Source organism: Lycium barbarum, chromosome 8, assembly GCF_019175385.1.
Source record: "Lycium barbarum isolate Lr01 chromosome 8, ASM1917538v2, whole genome shotgun sequence".
Classification (NCBI taxonomy): Eukaryota; Viridiplantae; Streptophyta; class Magnoliopsida; order Solanales; family Solanaceae; genus Lycium; species Lycium barbarum.
In genome coordinates, this window is record NC_083344.1 from 12,591,401 (window position 1) to 12,608,835 (window position 17,435).

General features: G+C 37.1%; 2 protein-coding genes across 2 annotated transcripts; one reads left to right on the forward strand and one right to left on the reverse strand.

The window, feature by feature from the left end:
* Window positions 1-1,966: 1,966 nt before the first annotated feature.
* On the reverse strand, window positions 1,967-2,611 carry LOC132607688 (uncharacterized). Its single transcript, XM_060321773.1, has one exon. It carries the CDS (start codon window positions 2,609-2,611, stop codon window positions 1,967-1,969), a length of 645 nt encoding a protein of 214 aa, XP_060177756.1.
* A 1,474-nt stretch (window positions 2,612-4,085) lies between these two features.
* On the forward strand, window positions 4,086-12,038 carry LOC132605941 (ATP synthase subunit d, mitochondrial). The gene is made up of 5 exons (XM_060319221.1): window positions 4,086-4,342; window positions 6,538-6,619; window positions 10,787-10,851; window positions 11,389-11,475; window positions 11,570-12,038. The coding sequence occupies exons 1-5, from the start codon at window positions 4,172-4,174 to the stop codon at window positions 11,669-11,671; spliced, it is 507 nt and encodes a 168-aa protein (XP_060175204.1). The 5' UTR covers window positions 4,086-4,171; the 3' UTR covers window positions 11,672-12,038.
* The last annotated feature ends 5,397 nt before the right edge of the window (window positions 12,039-17,435 follow it).

Below are 17,435 nucleotides of genomic sequence, written 5' to 3' on the forward strand. Positions count from 1 at the left end.
CTTTCCTTTTTGGGCTATTTTAGTATCTCCATGGGTGTGTATACCCATGGTATATTGGCTTGGAGTTGTTATATTTGTATGGCATTGCCTATTTTTTATTTTAAGAGAAATGGTCTTGTGGACTATTTGTTTTCAATGTTTGGGTCTGTTTTTATGTTATCTTGATCTATATGGGCCTTGGGTTACTCGCAAATTTTGGGCCTATTTGTTTGTTGTCCCCAGTCTATGTATACTTAGTCAGGTTCTTATCCTATTAAATGACGAATGGCATGCCTTATACATATATGTATTATACTAGTTTGCTTTTATTTGCAATCTTAACTTAAACACGTCCTAATCCTTATCCCTTTTTAGTCTTGCTTGCATGAAATATCTTGGCTTGGGCGACTTCCATTTGCATAAAACCATTGGCCCAATGACCTATTCTTGATCGAGTCCATAAAAATAAAATAGAAAGGGAAGCTAAATTATTTGAAGGCCAAACTATGGGTGAAAATAGTCTACTGGTGGGCTTGGTAGGCCCACCAGCTTGAGTTTCCTCCTTTATTTTTCATATCTGTTCATGTATGTGTATTTGTAAAAACTCTTGCAAAAATACTGGAACCCTATGCATGTGTAGAACCTAGGGAATCAACGTTTAGTTCCTTAGGAAAGTCGTCAACCCTTTTCTAAAACTGGGATAACAAGCAATTTTCACGTGGTAAATCAAACTTAGATATTTTTTTTCAAATTGTTTTAAGTAACACAGTTAATGGCAAAGAATGGGATTTTTGCTAAAGATCACAAAAACGGAAAGGGAGTAATGGCTAATGTTTCTTCACAAATGGTTAAGTGAAATGTTGGTACATCCTTTGTGATTCTAAAAAGGAAGCTGTGTGACATTTTCTGGAACTAAAACCGTGTTATGATGAATTCTTTTGCAAACTCAAGGAACTGTTTTTTTAGACGTCTTGAAGGATAAATTTTTTTTTGGACATTTGAAACTGAAATGGGCCGCGAGTTTAAATCTGATGAAGAAATAAAGATTGATTTGGGCCTGGAAGCCCAAAACCAAATGGATTAAAAATAAAGGGAAATACACTTTGGACCAAATTGAGATATGATGGACTTTTGGACTTTGGAAACGGTTAGACTTTATGGGCTTCAAAAGGATAAAGTTGGACCTAAAAAGACTTTCTTTTTACATATACCTATATATATATATATATAGGAGAATACTCCATATTTTCTTTAAAAAAATAAAAACCCATAAGAACTAAACTCATCCTGTTATGACTAGAATAGTAGCGACTCTAGTCGGGAGAAATCCCCGGTGTGTCCTAGTCCGGCAATAAAGTGAGTTGAACACTTGTGTGGATTTTGAAAATCCAAAAAACCCTTTTTCTAAGGGGAATTTTTGCCAAATTTTTTCTTGAAATTATGATATGGATATGAATGACATTTTTTGCGGAAAAACAAAACACTTTTAAACAAATAAGTACATTAATCACACATTGAAGCTCGTAGGTTAACCGTATTCTACGGATCTTTAATACTACGGTGCGTAAAACCTTTCCTAGAGGATCACCAGAACCCTTACCTCGAACTTTAGTACCAAAAATTTCTCTCTTGCTTGAAAAATCTTTTACCCGGTTTTCCTAGTTTTCCTTTAATAAATTAGGTGGCGACTCTAAAAGCACTAAAATCCATTTAGAGCACCAACAACCTCGTAGTGACTTTTATGCCTTAACCCGCGTAAAAGCGAACCGTAACATTTGCCTCAACCTTCTCTTGAACTTCCCCATTCCACCACCAGCCCTCCCGATGCCTACTAACTCCACCTCTGGAGACCCCCAACACCTCTCTAGCTACTTTCTTAATGCAACCCATAGACCTATTTCACATACTGCTCGCATCCCCGCTACTCCCCCAAGCCTCCATATCCACCAACTTCTCCCCCATCTCCGAGGCAATGGCTACAGTCAAGTTAGCCAATTTGATCCTTGGTCGGTCCACAACCTTCTTCTTTTCTTCCTCTTAATCTCCAAATCCATCGCCAATAGTTTATGCTGGGGCAGAAGACTCTCATTAGGGATGACCTTGCAGTCTTTACAACACGTTTATCATCCTTCCTAAGGAGCAAATAGTCTATCTCGGTCCTTGCCATGGCACTACAAAAAGTTACCAAGTGCTCCTCATTCTTCGGGAAAGTCGAATTCGCTACCACCAACCCAAAAGCGCTTGCAAAATCCAACAACGAGATTCCTCCTTCATACTTGTCCTCGAAACCAAAACCACCATGTACATCATCATAACCACCCCCCAGTGTTGACCCTATGCGTCCATTGAAATCTCCTCCTATCAATAGCTTCTCAATATGTGTTATACCTCTCACCACCTCATCTAAGTCCTCCAAAAAATGCACCTTCTCCTCCACATCCAAGCCCGTATGCGGAGCGTAAGCACTAATAATGTTCAAAGTGAACCATCTAACGACTAACTTAATCGCTATCATCATGTCATTGACCCGTCTAACCTCTACCACTTGCTCCCGTAGCTCTTCCTCCACTAAAATACCTACTCCATTCTTATACCTCGAGCCTCCGGAGAACCACAATTTATACACATCCATATCCCGTGCCCTAAATCCTACGCACTTGGTTTCTTGTAGACAAGCTATGCTAATCCTCATCTTCTTGTGAATCTTCACTAGCTCTATGGACTTCCCGGATAAAGTCCATATGTTCCAGGATCCTATTCTCAGCCTAGAAGCTCTCTTAGCTCCTTACTACGCCTGTTCCTAGCCCCTATCCCCGACCAAGAACACAATAACACAATAGCAATACAATAAAAATTCTACTAAGAACTGGAAGGAGATGAGGCTAACAAAGGGACGAGGGAATATAGACTATTTATAACAATTGTATAACCACTTCTTTCAAACACTTAGTCCTTTTTAACTTCTCGTTAGTTGGGCCTGGATCCCAAATGAACCCTTAGAAACTTTGTGAAGTCCTTTGGGCAATTCGCACGAATGCCCCTATCATGGGGTGGTCTTTAATTTTTGCCGCTCAAATCACTGGTCTTTAATTGTGCCTTTAGGCACTTTAAGTATAAAAAAAAATGGTTGAAAATATCTCTGACATCGAAAAAACAAAAAAAGAAATTCGGATCTATGACCTAATTTCACAAGTCAAAGTTTATGTCGGGCAAAGTCACATAGAAATTATGCTTTGTTCGGCATAATTCTGTAGAAATTAAGTTATCCGGCATAACTTCACTTCTACAGAACTTATGCCAGACAAAGCAGAATTTATGCCGAACAAGGCAAAATTTCTATAAACTTATGCTAAGCAAATTACTTATTACACACCTTATACCGGATAACTTCATTTCTACAAAACTATGTCGGACAAGGCATAATTTCTATGTAACTTTGGCCGACAAGGCAAAGTTTCAATGAAACTATGCCTTGCGATTTTTTTCCGACTTTGCTAGGGATCGAACCGAAAATCTCTAGTTTTGTAGACCAGCGAATAAAGGTACTTTGGCCCACAAATTTTCATTAAATGAGAAACAGGCGAAAAAATTAAAGACTAGTCCGTATGAAGGACAATCCGCGCAAAAAATTTGAAGTCCTTTTGGTCTTATTGTTGATTCTTGGCCCAATAGCTACTTTTTGTGATATCCGTAGTCACGTTGGCTGAGACTGATTCATAATAGTTTATGTAGTTTAAATCTTAAAAAAAATCATAAATTGAGAAAAAAGAAATTAAAAAAATAGCAAAGAAAGGAAAATGATAAAAATCCTAGAGGTGGTCATAGTCGCTTCTCTGAGCCTCAGTTTTTCTGTGCTTCCTCAAAAGCGTGATCGAAATTAATCAAAATTGAATTAGATCAATTTAATATTTAAAAATTCAGATACCCAAAAAATTATATAAAAAAGAAAATATTATAAGTCACAATTTTTCTCATGTCAATACGATGAAACCATACGTTATAAAATATTGGTTAAAATTTAAGTAGTTTAATTAAAAAAAATAAAAATTATTTAAAAAATAGAAAGTAAAAAAATGAAAATGATAAAAATCCTATATGTGGGATTTGGGAAGCCCTGCCTCGCATCATATCAGGCACCCAGCCAAGTCGCTTCTCGGAGACATTTTATCATACAACTAGAGTGCGAGTGAAAATGAGCGGTACGGTGAAGAAGATCGCTGATGTAACATTCAAAGCCGGTAGGACTATTGATTGGGAAGGAATGGCGAAGCTTCTAGTCACCGATGAAGCAAAAAAGGAGTTCTCTAATCTCCGTCGCGCTTTCGATGATGTTAACTCCCAACTCCAGACCAAGTTCAGTCAGGTTATATGTGCATTTTTTTTCTGTCAACATTTGCTTTTTTGGAATTATAGATTTTTTGTTGTTTTGTAGATATTTTATGTATGTGGATCTAGGTTTTGATTGTTACTTTTCCTATTCAAGGGAGATGACCTACCTTAGTGTGGTTTGTACTATTGATTTACGTAATTGGAAATAACCAAATAGGTTTACGACGAAACCTAGAAATCGATCACTGATCCAATTTGAGTTTATTGGAACTATTGCTGGAATTGATTTTATTGGGTTTGGGATATTTAAGCAAATAACACGTATAATTTCCATTAAAATTGAATTAGCATGATTTTTTTATTAGGAATGATCCCTATAATATTAACTCCTCAAGTTCCCTCTTTCTCCCTCTCCTCTTTATCTATATGTGCGTTTTTTCCCAATATTTTGATTTTTTTAAGGATTTTTTTTGGCATTATAAATTTTTTATTTGTTGTTTCCTAGATATTTTTCGGTATTAAGTTTTCTGTTCTGTAGTTTTTGGATCTATTATTTGGTGGATTACTAACACTGTGTTCGGATGTTTGTTACATATTGTTTCATAATTTATGTATTATATCATATTTTATTGTGTTATAGGGTATCCTACTGTATTGTTTTGAGGGATACAGTGTTTGGATAGATTGTATCCTTATGACTTATCAACAATTTGAAGGATAAACCTACAAGAAAAGTAGGTTACGGGATAGAGCTACTATAAAAAGGTAGGGTAAAAGATAAAATAGGATTATTAGATAGTACTCCCACCGTTTCAATCTGTCTGTCGTCCTTTCCTTTTTAGTCCGTTTAAAAAAGAATGCCTCTTTCCTTTTTGGGCAGCTCTTCAATTCCAACTTTCCACATGACATGCTTAAAATCACAAGATTAAAGAGCATTTTGGTACATTCTACATATCTTTAATTTAAGACCACAAGATTCAAAAAGTCTTCTTTACTTTCCTAAACTTTGTGTCCAGTCAAAACTAGACAAACAGATTGAGAAGGAGGGAGTAAGAAGTAAAGACAAAATGAAAGAAGGTGACGATGCGATCACACCAAATCGGTTGTTACACAAAATGGGACTTCTCATCGTTTCATAACAACAGATTTAACGATACAATACGATAACGTTTTAGTAACAATCAAAACAAACATTGTATATGGGATTGTTTTGTTCTTGTAATTTGGTTGACTGAAGCATGAGGTGTTTTATGGTTGTGAAGTATAATTTCTGTGTGGTGATTAACAGTTTATCCTCTTCTGCGAGCTATGAAATGGTTGGAAGAAGATGGGTTTTTTGTTGAAGGATTGAAGTGTTGTGCTGGAATTGATTTTGTTGGGTTTGGGATTTTTAACTAGCATGGCATAATTTCCATTAAAATTGAATTAGCATGATTGTTTTATTAGGAATGATCTCTATAATATGATTTGAAGAGTGATGAATGTTGCCATATGTACTCCTGGATTTGTTGTATGAGTTGATTACAACTAGTGTGGGAAAGCCTTGGTGGATGCAAAAGCTTTTGATTGAATTATTTCTGTATATGCTATCGTTGCTTGCCTGTACTTTTTTTTTTTTTTGATGACGAGGGAACCCGCAGCCGCTTCCCTTCGGGTGCGCATAGGGTAAACCCCGCTCCTGTGTAATAGCCCGCAAACCACACAAGGGAGAAGAACTCCGCTCCTGTGTATATGCTATCATTGCTTGCCTGTACTTTTGTGGGCTTCTTTTATAGGGCAGTACCTTGGTTACCAAGTATCTGATGTACATTGAACCATTTACTTAAAAAGAGAGTGACGAGCTCGTTTGCCATTTTATCAAATTTGAATTTATGATAGCTATCAAAAAATTTATTAAAAAACTCTTCCAATTTAAAAATTTGGTGGCCAATAAAAATATTCATATTTGAAGAGTTATTGCATAAATTTAATTGCTGTTTACCTTTGTGAAGTGGCTTTTAAGTCTCTGTCTCTATTGAGTTTCTGAGCCTTTTTTTGGTGGGGTTTGACCAAATGGTACTTGTGAGTTTCAAAACAACTAAATTCTCTAACCATGGATATACATTGAGTAGTGTAGTGTTACTGAGTAATCACTTGTTCTGTAAGTTTTTCAGATAGATACTTTTCTCTATTTGGATGATAAATTTAGATGCTCTAACACTGAGTATTTTTTGCTTCTATGCCAAGCAGGAACCTGAACCTATCAACTGGGAGTATTACAGAAAAGGAATTGGTTCTCGCTTGGTAAACATGTACAAAGAGGCCTACGACAGTATGTGCAGCTTCAGATTCTCTTTTTCAGTTTGTACTATTCATATTACTATATTACATGCTCGCGTTACTTACAACAACAGCAACATACCCAGTGTAATCCCACAAGTGGGGTCTGGGGAGTGCAGTTTGTATGTGTACGCAGACCTTACCCCTACCTTGGGAGGTAGAGAGGTTGTTGACCCTCGGCTCAAGTAAAAGCAATTCGAAAAAAGAAGCATGCTCGCTATTTTTTTTTTGATTAAGCACCGGGTGTCCGGGTCTCTTTGAGCCCCGACTAATCCCGGGGGTGCACAGGCCCTCGGCAAGGAGTTTCCCGCAAGTGCACCACGGGTAATTCAGGGTTTTACACCAGTCCGATGGCCCTCAGAAATTGTTTGCACCCAGTGGGTTTCGAACTTGAGACCTTGAAAGGGAGCAAACCCCAAGGCTCAAGCCAATTACCACCAGGCCAACCCCTGAGGGTTAGCATGCTCGCTATTCTTGATCAACAAAAACAAAATATTAGCATTCTCTCATAGTACCTTTAATGTTACATCTCTTGTTTCTGAGAATTTGACTTCAAACTGTTGGCCATAAAACTACTAAATTACTGAGCAGATTAGTGGTCTTGGATTGTAAGATTACTCAGGCGTAGGATTTCCTGATATAGTTTTCTATGTAAGTGAGTTGTATAGGTAAATGGATTAAATGTGAGTAGTCTGTAGCTTTCTTCAAATTATTAGTGGCGTAATTCCTGAGTTGCATTATGGGTTACCTTTCTTATGAAAAAGTCATGAGTTTCATATTGTTAGTGGCTTAATTCATGAGTTCCAAGTGCCTGAGTGAGAAATTCATCAGTGGATGCATCTACTATAATATGCACATCGGATTTACAATATGTATCGACCTGATTCTGTTTAAAACATCTCAAAATTTTTACTTTCATAGTTTCTGAATGCTTTCCTTAAGATCGCTTATTGAACAGTGCCTCTGTCTGAGATTATTCGGCTCTATTGTACTCCTTTTGTCCCATTTTATGTGACACGCTTTCCTTTTAAGTCTGTCCCAAAAAATGGCCTTTCTATATTTAGAAGCAATTTAGTTTTAAACTTCCTATTTTACCTTTAAGTAAATTATTTATACAAGAAAAATATACAAGGAATATTTTAGACCATGGTTTTATAAGTTTGTTGTTCTTTCTTAAACTTTGTGCCTAGTCAATCACCATCACATAAATTGGGACAGAGGGAGTTACATGCATGGTCATGGTTGGGGATGAAATGCTTCTCTACTGAGCTTGTTTTGCATTAGATATTTAGTTTTAGACAAACATTTATCGTTTGGATGAAAAATATTTCAAATGATCTTGGCGTATAATGGTTTAAATACTTCATTTGAGGTATTGCATGCTGTTGCAGAACTTGGTCTCACTAAGTGGATGTCCCTGTTTAGTCTCTTGAACCAAATTTCTCGATGCAGGTTATTATATTTTCTGTCAACCTGGTCTGTTTAATAGAGGTTATGTGGAGTATAAGATGGGTCTATGAGTCGAGCAGCTTCCAGAAGTAAAGGATGTTAATAACTATTTTGGTTCCAATAAAATATGAAAACATTCTTTCTGATGGTTGGTCATATCATTATCAATAAAAGTTGATGAAGTCAGAACTTGCTTACCTCTGTGATTTGCTGTTACTCATCTACAATTAAAACCGCCTGTAGGAATAATAATATAATGGATAAAACCGCCTGCACGACCTTTCTAATCATCCAGCTGGCCTGTTTTGTGCTTGGGCAGTCCATAAAACATTTGGTCCTTTATATAAAACATGTGGATCCACTTTACCCAGAGCTTATCCTTTTTGTTAGTAATATCGCAGCAGTGTTTTGCCAAGGCAGCTCTATTCTAGAGTTGGAAATTGATTAAATTAAGTCCACTACAAGATTTGGGACTACACAGTCTCTCCCAAGCTACAAGAGCCTTTCTAGTAATCACATTACCACCAGACCAAAAATAACTTCTACAATATGCATCAATAAGTTTGAGCACTTTACTTGGTAGTACAAATAGCTGTGCCCAATCAGACTGGATTCCATTTTCTTTTCTTTTCTTTTCCTCTTAAGTCACATATATTCCCATTTAGCTGGAAGAAAGCTTTTATTTACTTGTATGTGGAATAAGTCTGTGCCCGAACTTATTAAGTGCCTTAAAGTTGCCCCTAGTCTAGACTGGAGCAGAGAAATATCAATTTCAAAATTCTTGGATATTTCTGTTTTCCTGAATCAAAATTCTTGCTAGCTCTCTTTTTCTTGTCCTGTGCTTGATTAGCAATACCTTGCTCCCTCCATCCCAATTTATGTGGCACCCTTTTCTTTTTAGTCTGTCCCCCCAAAAAAAAAATGTCATCTTTCCTGTTGTCTTGTAGCAACATTAAATGTCAATTCAAGATTTCTGGAAGAATACTTACTCCTATCATACTGCAACAACAACAACAACATACCCAGTGAAATCCCACAATGTGGGGTCTGGGGAGGGTAAAGTGTACGCAAACCTTACCCCTATCTCGGAAGACAGGGAGGTTGTTTCCAAAAGACCCTCGGCTCAAGAGAAAACATGACGAGAAAAGGTCAGATAAGCACAAATAGCTCAAAGCAATATGAAAATGCAACTACGAAAGCGAAAAAGCCCTGATAAAATAGTCTGAGAAAAAAGAAGCAGTGGCTAGCATAGATAAACAAGATAGTCGAAGTACAAGAAACAACATATAGTAGCAAGAATCAAAGGACAATAAACTGGAGATCAAAATTGGGACTACTAGTATGAAGGGATACGCGGGACTACCTACTAGCCTTCTACCCTAATCTGAGTCCTCCATAGCCTCCTATCTAAGGTCATGTCCTCGGTAAGCTGGAACTGCAACATGTCCTGTCTCCCCAATACTTCTTCGGCCTACCTCTACCTCCTTTGACACCGTCCATAGCCAACCTCTCACACCTCTTTACTGGGGCATCTGTGTCTCTCCTCTTCACATGCCTAAGCCATCTCAGCCGCACTTCCCGCATCTTTTCCTTCACCGACGCCACTCCCGTCTTATCCCGGATATCTTCATTACTAATCCTATCTCGCCTGGTGTGCCCACACATCCATCGCAACATTCTCATTTTCGCAATTTTCATCTTTTGGACGTGCGAATTCTTGACTGCCCAACACTCCGCCTCGTACAACAAAGTCGGTCTCACTACCACTTTGTAGAACTTGCCTTAAGCTTTGGTGGCACCTTTTTCTCACACAGCACTCCTGAAGGGAGCCTTCATTTCATCCACCCTACACCAGTACGATGTGTGACATTTATCGTCAATATACTCATTTCCTTGTATGATAGACCCAAGATACTTGAAACTTCCTTTCTTTTGGATGGCCTGGGTACCAAGCCTCACTTCCACGCCAGCTTCATGTGTCACGTCTCTGAACTTGCACTCCATGTATTCTGTCTTGGTCCTACTCAACTTGAACCTTTAGACTCCAGAGTTTGTCTCCACACCTCTAGCTTAGCATTCACTCCGTTACGGGTCTCGTCAATCAAGACTATGTCATCCGCAAATAACATGCACCATGGCACCTCACCTTGAATTTGCCGCGTCAAACCATCCTTCACCAAGGCAAATAAAAATGGGCTAAGAGCTGATTTCTGGTGCAACCCCATCTCCATTGGGAAGTGCTCTCCTATTATACTGCTTACTTTGAATATCCACCGTGTATATTACATTACTTTCTTCACTCACCTAGCTTATTATAATTTTAAAAGTAAATATCGATTTAGAATTTTACTGAGTGCAACTTCTAAACATTTTCCAGCATAGTCCTCTATGCACCAAGTTTGTTGCTCAAATTCCTGCCAAATTTTCACTGAACAGCTAAAAAGGTTCAACAGTTGCACCAAGTCTGAATTTCTGTTGGTCTGATAGTTCAATTGAAATTTCATTTTGAAGTCAGTGCGATCTAGTACTTAACTATACAAGGCTCTGTCACTAATGGAGTAATGGAGCTTACACCCTGTATATATTTCAAACTCCAACGACATTTATTGGCTTTTGTGAATATTTCAATTGTGTGAATTGTTCTCTTTAGATTGAAGAATACTTTTGTTTGAACCAAGTTTGTGTAGATATTTGACAATGTTTCTTTCAGGCATTGAGATCCCCAAGTTTGTGGATACGGTTACTCCTCAATATAAACCCAAATTTGATGCCTTGGTAAGAGTAAAAATAATAATCACCTTCCTAACCTTTTTTTTATTTTTGCATGAGTTTTTTTTATACTAATTATTTGTTATTGGTATTGTGATACCTAAAATAAGTACAGTACTTGAAAATTGATATAGGGTCTCAATTGCTCAAATCCTACAAGTGTGTTAATTTCCTTTGTACAGTAGCTGTTTTCACAGAAAGGGATCCACCTTTTGGCATAAAAATAGGTAGAAGTGTTGACCAAATTGAAAACGATTAAAAAGAAATACATGGTACATAATTCACTAGAGAATCATTTTATCAAAAAATATTTTTTCCAAAATAAAGTTCAGATATTCCCCTTAGTAGTCAATGGAATTGGTATAAGACTGTTACAATATGCCCTGCTTGAAGCCAAATTGACATGCCAAATGTGATTCGATAAAAGATCAGATCACCCCCTTTTTCCCTACCTTCTTTTCAGAAGTTTCAATCAACACAAGAATGGTATGGTTAAATATGCATGTTTTGATTTATTTTTTCTACTTTTTGAATAATTTGTAGTTGGTGGAGCTGAAAGAAGCCGAGCAGAAATCTCTGCAGGAATCTGAAAGATTAGAAAAAGAAGTTGCAGACGTGCAAGAGTTGAAGGTGATGCAAAGTTTCCCTCTTGTTTTACCCCGCTATCTAACCCTCAGTGTATTCATGTCATTTTTTATTTCTATGGCTTTGTTTTGATGAACAGAACAAACTTAGCACGATGACCGCTGAAGAATACTTTGAGAAGCATCCTGAGCTAAAGAAGAAGTTCGACGATGAAATTCGAAATGATTACTGGGGCTACTAGTTGACTTTCAAATAGCAGCCTTTGGGTCAACATTAGGATGGATTATCGAAGTTTTTCGTCCTTGGTTAAGAATAAAAGAAAAGGAACTGCTGCTTGGTTTGTTTCTTTTTTCTGGGTCATTTGGCAAAGTGAATCTCATCACTTGGACATCCAAATGTGGCATTGCCTTGAAGGCAAAAGATGTTTGAGTGGAAAAATAGATCAAAATTCCATCAATGAAGCAATCCTGAATTCTTTTGTTTTTTCCCTTTTTTCTGTAAGAATATTATTTTCGATTCTCTGCCAATTTTCATCATTTATCAGCTGATGCGTAAAAGTTGCTGATGTGAATATTAACATATTATGATTGATATATCCTTGCTGATGACCGACTGTGGCTGAGATACTCTTGAGCATTCATGTGTGAGTAGGAATGCAAATATGTTGTCACTTGGGCCAATTAATTAAGGGTGACAAAAAAGTCTCAAAATTGAGTTGGGGTAATTTTAATTTTTTTTATTGAGTAGGGGTAATTTTAGTTTTTTTTATTGAGTAGGGGTGATAAAAATTGGATTAGTGATTAGGGAGTTTTGAACTTGTCCCAAAGTTATATTTTTAACACTTTGAACTCAAGCTTTGTTTTTTACACTTTGCTCCTAAGTTTTGTTTTTAACATTTTGACCCAACCTATATAAACCCTACAATACACAAATTGAAGAAAAAAACGCGCCAAATTTCTTTTTGCTTTGCGCTGTTTTCACCATTTTTGCCTCTTCTTTTTGCTTCTTTTCTTCTTCTTCTTGCTTCTTATTCTGCTGCTTTCTTCTTCTTCTTCTTTGTCGTCCATTGTTTTGCTTTCTTCTTCTTCGTCCGCCATTGTTGCTTAAGAAAGAAAAAAACAAGATCACCTGATTTTCCAATTTTTTGATTGGATTTCGTTCGTGTAGCACTGAGAATTACTTCATAAGTGTTTTCCTCTCATTCTGTTGTTCTGCTTTCTTCTTCTTCGTCGTCGTCCGCCATTGTTGCTCAAGAAAGAAAAAAACGAGACCACCCGATTTTGCAATTTTTTGATTGGATTTTGTTCGTGTAGCATCGGGAATTACTTCATAAGTGTTTTTCGCTCATTTGGTAAGTAAAACAATGCTGTTTTATTTCAATTTTTCATCTGGGTATAAATCTACTGATTTTCCAACAACTTACAGTAGCTGTTATAGTTGTTGTAACATATAATAAGGTTGTTGCAACTTCTATAACAAATTATGCAGTTGTTGTAATTGTTGCAACCATTGCTAAATACGTTGTTGTATAAATAACCTGCAACAACTGAGTGAGTTGTTGCAACAAGTATTCCACTTGTTGCAACAACTCAATGATCTGTTAGAGTCAGCTTCAGTTTTTGTTTGAAACAGATCCTAAAAAACTGAAGCTTCTTCTAACAGATTATTGACTTGCTGCAACAAGTGGAATACTTGTTGCAACAGGTAATACACCTGTTGCAACAACTCACTAATCTGTTGGACATCTTCAACAGTCTGAAACAGAACCCAAAAAACTGAAGTTGCTTCCAACAGATTATTGACTGGTTGGAACAAGTGGACTACTTATTGCAACAGGTAATACACCCGTTGCAACAACTCACTAATCTGTTGGACATCTTCAACAGAACCCAAAAAACTATATCTGCTTCCACCAGATTATTGACTTGTTGGAACAAGTGGACTACTTGTTGCAACAGGTAATACACCCGTTGCAACAACTCACTAATCTGTTGGACATCTTCAACAGTCTGAAATAGTACCCCAAAAAACTGAAGCTGACTCCAACAGATTAGTGACTTGTTGCAACAGGTGGATTACCTGTTGCAACAAGTAGTCCATTTGTTCCAACATGTCAATAATCTGTTGGAATAACTACTGCAGCTGTTTCATTTTGTTATAGTTTGGTATGTACTCTCATGACCAATTTTTTGTTAAACAAAATATCTTCAGGTACCTCGAGCACCACTAATGGAGGACTCAATAACAATAGGGGTTGATTGCCATGGTGAATGGATCGAGAAGAACAATTGATATATTTGGCTATAGAAGGGTAGTGACATGTTAGAGAAGATAGCGATGACTGTCCAAAGAGATGTTGGGTTTGATGATTTTGTGAACCTAATCATCACCTATTGCGAATTAACTCGTGAACCAAAAGATCTTGCCATCACTTACATGCACAACTCTTTTGAAAATCAGAGGGTCTTGCCATTTAAGATAACTGATTAGGTTCGTTTGCGTGCTTATTTGAATGATGTAGCTAGACCCATTTTAAGGGGAAGCCGGTAGAGTATGGGTGACCCCCCCTGGGAGTAAGTCGGAAGGATGAAATTACTTGATATTAATATTGGTACTTAGTGTACGCCTCGTTATTGGTATAGCCATTTTGGGATAGTTGGCTCTTATTGCTATGGAAATTGTAAATTCATTATGATTGATGTGTGGATCACTTGTTGATGATATTGGTGCGCAGTGTATGGCATCACTTGAACTTGATATTATTCATTGTTTGTACTTGCATCCGTTCCATGTTCATTTCATAACATTTTATTATGTTGTGTGACTGACACTATTGATGGAAACAAGAAGGGACATTGATGATTATGGAACATGGTAAGTCACCTCTGAGCTGTGTACGGAGGGGCTAATATGAACACCGATATTGCAATACTTGTAGATAATTGGGTCCTCTGAGTTGTGTGCGGAGTGACGATGCTTGGACTTCGCGGGACCACTATGGGTTGTGCTGCCGAGGTGCGGAGGTATTCCGCTGTTGGAGTACAAGAGCACATACATTGCATTCATATCTCATATTGCATTACTTGATTATGCTTCTTGGTTGCTTATGATTTGGATACTGTGTGGGTTATATTTGAATTATAAATTGGCGTAGGTTGTGATTGTTATTATGATATGAAGGTAATCTTGCTATGAGAGACAATAATAATGATGAGGAAGTGTCGCATACAAGTGTATAAGGTATTGTGTTGCAGTTGTTTTTGCGGATGGATTATGGAAAGAAGTCTGGTTGATTGAGTCCAATTTGAATATAAATTTCTCGGCTACTCGATATACATTGGATGAGCAATCTGAGGTAAAGTAAGCATCGAGAGTAATAAGACGATAGTAAGGAAAAAGCTAATGCAAATCATCTGGACGTTATCACAGATGGAATTATGATGAGATTGTAAGAAATTAAGGAATCCGGCCAAGAAACTGAAAGGACATGATATGGCATATATAAAATCGATCAGTACTAAGAGGAATAATCTAAAATAGCATCAGAGAAGCAAGCAAGGAAAAGTACCGCAACCAAATAAGAAAGTTATCCACTAGCAGAGGAATAAAGAGCTACGAAATAGTTGGGCTAAGTCAACAGAAGGGGATGTCATGGAAGTAGTCGGAGATAAGACCGCAAGAAAGGGGTTAAAAGATATAAATTGAAGATATGGATATTTAAGAAATTAAGAGATCCAGTTGATTGACAAACCGAAACGACAGGTAAGTGTATCGGACTATGGAAAAAACTTATTAAGTGAGAGTCGGGCGAAGGTCAAAGGTGTTGACACCCAATTTTGTCCCGCCTCTCCTCCTGAAATACCTATTTACGCTTCTAATATTTTAAAAAAATAAAAAATAATATATATTATAATTATTAGCCTCTTTATCAATACTGGCACTTCATTATTCTATTACAGTTACTATTATTATTATTATTATTATTATTATTATTATTATTATTATTATTATTATTATTATTATTATTATTTATTACTATTATCGTTTTGGTATTTTACCAGCTTACGCACATGCATCGCATTTATCTTTGCATAATTGAATAATAGTATTTATTTTACTGTGGATTTTCAGAATATTATTGCACGGCTATTACAACGCCATTTTTTTTTATCTGAACACTCATAATTGCATATTTTATATTAAATAATATTTTAATACAAGTTATTTAAATAGGTCCTTTATTTAAATGTAATATCCCAATCGACTCATATTATTTGCGGACAAATTCACAAAACCAGCCCACATTTTAATTTACGTGGCCACATTTTAATTCACCCCAGCCCAAATAATTAACCAACATTTCAGACCAACCCATCTTTTTAATTTTGGCCAGCCCATTCACTTAATATCAGTCCAAAAGAAATTAAACCAGCCCATACCACTGACCCGACCCGGCCGTCCCATTGTTTCCCTAAAACCTAATCACCCCCCTTTCCCTATTCTTTTCTCTTCTCTTCTCCGCCGCACCTCCCCTGCTCCCTTCTCCCTTTTCTATCCCTCACCTCTCTCCTCTCCCTCATCTCCCCCCACGTGACCTCTGCCACCCCCACTCCGCCTTGTCCCCCCACGCTTCCGCCACCCCCATTTCACCCTGTTCCCCACGCTCCTCTCTCTCTTCTTAAACGAAAACCCTAAATCGCCCTATAAATAATCATTTTTTTTCCAAGTATTAGGGGTTTTTTTTGGATTCGGGGAAAAATCATAGAAATCCCGCGTAGACAATATTAGTTCTTTAGCAGTATTGCTTGATATCGAGTCGAAATCCACACCATTTTGTTCTGTTTTGCCCTTGGTATCTGTTTGGATTCGAGGGTATACAAATTCGGGTTTCAAAAGCCTAAAATGAAGTTCATCGAGTCTAGTTTCCAACACAACAAACATCTCGTCAAAATGATATTTGGATAAGGAAATATGGACGATGCAATTTGGTCTGGCAGGGCAGCAAGTTTGGACCCGACCCAAACACTAATGTTTCGGCCATTAACGTTAATATATATGGCAAATTCACTTGAGGGATGATCATTTTCAGCTAATATCCTCCAAAAACATTAGAGAGAGAGAGAGAGATCCTAGGCTAAGGAAGCCATTTTGATCAAAATCCGAGCTCCGAATCCCGAAGCTCATGAAGAGAAAAACGTTGTACGTTGCGTTGCCTTCAATTTGAGATAAATATTGGTCTTGGGGGATGAAATTTTCGTGGTGGAGCTTCTGATAAGGTATTTATAAAATTCCTTTTATGTTATTAAAGTGTTTATTTAGAGTTTTAACGAATTAGAACGGAGAAAACAACATTATAAACTCGTTTGTTGTTTTGTTGAAATTTATGGGTGAGGGGCTGTTTTAATTGAAATTGATGGACTGATTTGAATTAATATTTTGGTTGTTGTAATCATGGATATGTGAGGAGAGTGAAGGAATTTAATGGTTAGAGTTGGAGTTAAATTGTTGTGGGTTGTTGTAAGGATTATAGAGATAATAATGTGGTTTTATTGCACATGAGTAGATGATGTGGTGTCGAGTGGCTGCTGTTGTATTTCCCTGAAATTTTCTGAAAATATTGCATGAAATAAGGTATAAGAAGTGCATATGGGCTGCTTGGTGTATTGCAAGTGTTCGTTAGAATTTCGGGCATCGTTATGTTACAGTTGGGGGCTGTTTTGATATGTTGTTGTTCTTGTTGAAATAAAAGAATTGAAGATATGGTTGTGTCCATATGTTATTGTTGGTATTTCTGTGTCAACAGGAGAGCAATTGGAAATTCGGATAGACGAGTTTATAGGGGAAATGCTGCCCAAATTTTTGTAGACAAGTGATGAGTTTAAGATTGAATACCAAAAGCCTTATAGTTAACAATTGGTAAAAATGACCATTTGTAGTACCTTCTCTTATGTTACTCCATATGTTGCTGATTGCATTGGGGTGAAACCCGAGCTAATTAACCTTTC

Coding starts and splice junctions, on each gene's coding strand:
- LOC132607688 (XM_060321773.1), bottom strand. CDS start 2,611: ATGGATGTGTATAAATTGTGGTTCTCCGGAGGCTCGAGGTATAAGAAT.
- LOC132605941 (XM_060319221.1), top strand. CDS start 4,172: ATGAGCGGTACGGTGAAGAAGATCGCTGATGTAACATTCAAAGCCGGT. Junction 10,852..11,388: donor AACCCAAATTTGATGCCTTG/GTAAGAGTAAAA, acceptor AATAATTTGTAG/TTGGTGGAGCTGAAAGAAGC. Junction 11,476..11,569: donor CAGACGTGCAAGAGTTGAAG/GTGATGCAAAGT, acceptor TTTGATGAACAG/AACAAACTTAGCACGATGAC.